Source organism: Lipotes vexillifer, unplaced genomic scaffold (genome assembly GCF_000442215.2).
Source record: "Lipotes vexillifer unplaced genomic scaffold, Lipotes_vexillifer_v1.1 scaffold1237, whole genome shotgun sequence".
NCBI classification, from domain to species: Eukaryota; Metazoa; Chordata; class Mammalia; order Artiodactyla; family Lipotidae; genus Lipotes; species Lipotes vexillifer.
The window spans coordinates 594,029-599,614 of record NW_006771447.1 but is presented as its reverse complement, the minus strand read 5'-3'; the positions used below and the strand labels follow the sequence as shown (position 1 = coordinate 599,614).

Sequence of the window (5,586 nt, the reverse complement as noted above, 5' to 3'; positions counted from 1 at the left end):
CCCGCGTCCCCTGCATCGGCAGGCGGACTCTCAACCACTGCGCCAGCAGGGAAGCCCTCAAATGCAGATTTTGATCCAGGAGTTTGGACTGGGGGGGCCTGAGACTGTATGCTCACACAGCTGGTCCAGAACACACTTTGAGTTGCAGAATTTCTGAAAGGTTGCTCCTCTGGCCAACAGTGTGGGTAATGGATTGAAAGGGTGGAGACTGGAAGGGGAGAGTTGAGAAGCTGATGCAGTATAAGCAGAGGGCCTCATCTCGGGCACTACTGGGAGAATGGAGAGGAGTGGACAGATTTGAGAATGTTCAGCCTTAGGATCAGCAGACACTTGGCGAGTGTGTGCTGAAGGAGAGACTGGTTCCCCCAACCCCTTGTGAGTTACTTCTATGGCCCTGGTTCCTGGAATCCAGAGAGCTGGACCTTATAGCTTTGTAGCCATCTTTCTTAGAGGCCTCTGTAAGATGTGAGTTGTTACAGCTTCCCTGCACGTGCCCAGATCTGGGCACAGTTTGTGTGTGGATCTTTGTGGATGGATAGACACAGGTGTTCCCGAAGCCCAGGTTCGCCTGCTGCTCCAGCCTGCTCAGCACCATCTATCCGACAGTATGCCCAGACCCTGCGTGACGTCAGCCCCGTGTCCCCTCTGGACTTGCCCTGAACTGCCTCTGCCTTCCTGTACAGACCTCCGTGTTTACTCCCGCCTATGGGTCCGTGACCAACGTGAGAGTCAGCAGTACCATGACCACCCTGCAGGTGCTCACCCTGCTGCTAAACAAGTTCCGAGTAAGTCTGGCCACAGACGGCCCTGCCCCAGTTGCTGGTGGTTTGCTGTTTTGTTGGGGGAGGGGGCTGGAGAAAGCCCTGGCTCCTGGCTAGAAGGATGACCAAGGTTTCCTCAGCTGAGCTGGCATCTCTGGGAATTTAAGCAGAGAGAGGGGAGGGTCCCTGGGGATTTGCGTGTGTGGCACTGAGGATGTGGTTACTACCAGGGGTCCCTTTCTGTCTCTCCTGTCTGGAAAAGCCATGGTCTGACTTCCTGTTACTACCTGTGCAGGTGGAAAATGGTCCCAGTGAGTTTGCACTCTACATCGTTCACGAGTCTGGGGGTAAGTGTCTGCCTTTGCTTCCTGATCATAAAAACAAAAGTCCCTGTCCATTTGGCAAGCTCACCAGCTGTGCTCCTTCTCTGAGGGCTGGGCTGGCTTGTGCAGCGGACACGGGGCAGGTGCCCTCCTGGCCTTGGGACAGGCTATGCCCCCACCACAAGCACCCCTCCCAGGCCCAAATCCAGGCACATTGTCATCCCTTTCAGAATCCCACCAAAACCACATGGTAAGCCATCAGCAGGGAGTGGGGAGGAATGTGCATCTGGGTCTTCAAGATGGAACAGAAGCCCCTCGCCCACTGAGAACTGCTGTTGCAGAACTTGTACTGCATGGCCCTGTGTCCAGTGCTGCACAGCGCAGGTCTGATAACTGAGCAGGCCTGGCCTCCCCAGGTCCACTTCCCCATCCCCCGCTCCTTCAGCCACTGTTCCTCTCGGAGCTGGGCCTTCACTGAAGGACATGATCACACGTCATCAGGGCAGTGTCCACCACACAACACCTGGCAGTGTTGCCGGGCCCCCTGGACACCTGTCTTCCATTACGTTCCTGTCCTGGAACAAAGAGACGCAGAGATGCCATGAATTTTGTCCACCGCTTTCTTTTTCAGAGAGGACAAAATTAAAAGACTCTGAGTACCCGCTGATTTCCAGAATCCTGCATGGGCCCTGTGAGAAGATCGCCAGGATATTCCTGATGGAAGCTGACTTGGGCGAGGAAGTCCCCCACGAAGTGAGTGAGGGCTGAGGCTTGGGGAGGCCTGCTCCTGAGTTAGGGGCTGGGGGACAGCATGGCGGACCCCCAAGGGCTCTTAAGGTGACCTTGGGCAGAGCCCTCTTGGGCGATGCTTCCAGGGCCCCCATGGCCGTTCTGAAGGTCCAGTACAGTATTGGTTTCAGCCCTTCCTCCTGTCAGCCACCACCAGATGCATCAGCTGGCTCAGGGGAGACAAGAAGTTGGGTCTTAGAAAACCATGGCCTGGCCTTTCCCCCTCAGACAGATAGAATCTTTTCCTTCATTGGAGCGTGGTTTGTTGTCATGGCATTAAAGACCCACAACAAGGGCTCCTTAACTAGGGCCTAACTAGGGCTTGTGGAAGGCACCCTATGGAGGTCTGTGTCTCAGGACAGCCTGAGTCCTGGCTGGGCAATGGGCACATTTCCAAACTCCCTGCACAGAAAAGGCCTATAGGGTGTGGACCCCAAGGAGAAGGCCCAGTGACCCTGTATCCCTTGAGCCATTCAGACTAGTGTAGTTTCATTCCATTGTTAAAAACAATGGGATTCCCACCGTCTCCACCCCACCCCCAGAGAACACCCAGTGTGACTCCACTCACTATTGAATGCTTTTCCTAAAATTCAGCTTAATCTTTCCTCCCAGGGATCGTAGTTGCCTTTGAGGTAAGAATGGGCTCTATCCTCCCATCCTGGTACACACAGAGCAGTGCTGGGCATGGGAGGAAAACAGGACAGCCTCTTCCTTGGATTTAAGACTGCTGGATCGGCCACTATGGAAGCCACGAGGAAAGGAAAACACACTTTTGGCTTCTAATTTAAAACACATTAAAATGTTCTTGGATTTTCTAGGTCGCTCAGTACATTAAGTTTGAAATGCCGGTGCTGGACAGTTTTGTTGAAAAATTAAAAGAAGAGGAGGAAAGAGAAATAATCAAACTGACCATGAAGTAAGCAGCACTTAAGGAGCCAGTCGTGGGTACTGAACGTCAGGGCAAGTCTGCAGGGCAGAGCACCCAGGCCCGGGGCTGGGAGACCTCTCTCCTCCAGGTGTGCCAGGTGTCCTCACGCAGCTCGGGGACACCTGCTCACCCTGGTTCCCCAGCACCGTCCTCTGACCCCTTGCTCCACACTGACACCAAGCTGGGGTGACAGCCTGCCAAAATAGGGGGATGCAGCCCAGACCACTCATCTAGCCTTGTCAATCTCACCAGCACAGGACAGGCACAAGCTGCTGAAAAATGCCCAGGAGAGTCAGGCAGGAGCACGGGTGGGCCCTGGACCAGGGTTGTGTGTTCTGCTGGTGACACTGCTCTGGAGGAGCAACCGGGAGGGGGCCTGCTTGTGTACCTTCAGCCTCGTCTGGGCCTTTCACGCTAGCCGGAATTCTAGGCCTGTCCCAAAGCAGCAGTTATTGGAACTGCCTGCACCAGCTGATGTTTGCAGGTGCAGGGGACCAGTTCAATGGAAAGGTGAGCAGGTGTTACCTGCTGGCTCCTGGGGAAGCTACATCAGGGCCTGGCTGTGTGAGGTCAGCCATGTTGCACATCCCAATGATCTGTCTCTCCCTCTAAAGGGGAAGCTCGGTCCCAGAGTCCCTCTTAGGAAGGGAAGGAGAGAGGCTGCTGTGAGGGCCCACAGTCAGGGGACTGGTTCCGATTCTGGCATCTGGCTGAATGATTCTTAGAAAGGCTTCTATGTGTGCAGTTAGGCCCCATTCAGGCAGTCAGCAGAGACCTCGATCAGAGGAAACAGTCTACATGCAGTCAGCAGTGTCACCGTGGCTAGAAAGGACTTGAGGGTCACCTGGTCAGCCTGTTCAGTGCACAGAGCGGAAACAGCGGCCTGTGATAAGGAGGCAGCACCACGTGACTGCAGAGCCAGGGCTTGAACGCAGGCTTCCTGATCCCTACTTTGCCACCCTGTATACTCCAGCACACTCCTATCTGTACTGGGGAATCTTTTTTTTTTTTTTTTTTAACATCTTTATTGGAGTATAATTGCTTTACAATGGTGTGTTAGTTTCTGCTTTATAACAAAGTGAATCAGCTACACATATACATATATCCCCATATCTTGTACTAGAGAATCTTTGGAAAAGAAAGATCATTCTGCTTTGAAGCTTGACAGGGTCTGCAGCCCTGTTTGACTGCTCCTCAAAGCCAGTGGTCTTGTGGGATGTGGGCCTGGCTTTTCCCTCTCCTGGCAGAGGAGAGATAGTGGCCACTAATCAGCCGGTCAGGAGCTGTGGGTCTCCGGGCCCAGCATCTATGTGCTCCCTTGCTCGCCCCCTCCCTGTCCCTTCCAGTATCAGTGAGTCCTCTTGGCTGTGTCTCCCTCCAGGTTCCAAGCCCTGCGTCTGACAATGCTACAGCGCCTGGAGCAGCTGGTGGAGGCCAAGTAGCCCACCAGCACCTGCCTCTTCCGAAGCCCCCAGCAGCCAGTGCACTCTGAGTGCTGGTGGCCGGGCCCTGATTGTCACACAGATTGGTCACACTGGCTGAGGAATCCAGCACCCGTGTTTCTACCTGTCCACCTGCCTAGGTAGCATGAGTCCCATGTCCCTGGCTCTTGGCTCCAAGGTGAGCACTAGTGCCCAGACCTAAGCCTGAGGAGCCAGGAACTTGCTGGGTGGGGTCTGCGTGTGAGACTGGCCTGGGCCGTGAGCAGCCCTGAAGCTGTGACATGGGCCACTTATGTAGCTGGATAGCATGGCCAGGCCTGTTCACTCCACATGTCTCCTGCTCAGGAGAGCAGGACATGACCTTGTTTCTAGGGCGTGGGCTCCATCTGCTCTCCCAGTGCCCACCCCAGAACCACAAGCCCTTATCCTCATCAAACACATGAGCCACCAGACCCCCGTCTGCCCTCGTCTCATGCTGCCACTCAGAAACTCCGCTGGGTAGAGCAAGGGCTGCCAGTGGGTATGGGATGTGCGATGCTCCCAGCCATCACTTCAGCATGGCGTCCCTGGCCCTCGAGCCTCTGATGTCACTCCATGAGCCTCACATAGCCCCGTGCCCCAGCAGCAGAGGTCAGACTGGGAGTAAGGCCACCAGCAGCCCATCTTCTCTCTGCAACACTCACTCTGAGCTTCCTCAGCAAGACCTGAAGGGATGGTTACAAGGAGCTCACTGCCAGAAACACGTCAATTTGATCACATTGAGGAGGTGACCCGCGTGGCATTGTAAAGGATGCTGCCAGTGTGCGTGCGGGTCCAGGAGCTGTCCAGGGACTGCCGGCAGTGGCTTGGGAAGGCCGCGCTCTGCCCCGTTGCTGCTCTCCTCGGACACCTGTGTGCCTCCTGCCCTCTCTGGGTGTGCATGCCTCCTCTCTCAATACTTCCCATCAAAGGGCCACCAAGGGGAAAATGTCTGTTCGAGGAGAAAGGGCTTTGCATTCCCTGGGGCCAGATGCAGAACAATTTGGGTTTGTCAGCTGATGGAAAACTTCTGGAATGAACAAGAAGGCATTTGCAAAAATTGTGTAACAGCTTACATTGGTCATGTGAGGTGTTTGTCCAAAACAGAGCAAACTGGAGACCAGATTCTCCCACTGGGGCCCATGGATAGCGGATTTAAAGGGAAAAAGTATAAAGTCTCCCAAATATAGAAATTCAATATGAGGGAGATTCCCTCGGTGCCTTGTGCAGCGCGCATAAAGAACAGAGCCTGGGAGCAGCCGTGCCAATAGAACCCACTGTTCAGGGTGAACTTCACAACAGGATTGCCCCGACCTGGCGCCATC

At 54.7% G+C, this 5,586-nt stretch overlaps 1 protein-coding gene across 1 annotated transcript in view; it reads left to right on the top strand.

The window, feature by feature from the left end:
* RASSF4 (Ras association domain family member 4) overlaps positions 1–4,243 on the top strand; it is a 23,244-nt gene extending 19,001 nt beyond the window's left edge. The window contains 5 exon segments of the mRNA XM_007446792.1: positions 684–785; positions 1,057–1,108; positions 1,716–1,837; positions 2,692–2,789; positions 4,183–4,243. Of these exon segments, the coding sequence (XP_007446854.1) occupies positions 684–785; positions 1,057–1,108; positions 1,716–1,837; positions 2,692–2,789; positions 4,183–4,243 (435 nt within the window).
* Positions 4,244–5,586: the final 1,343 nt, after the last annotated feature.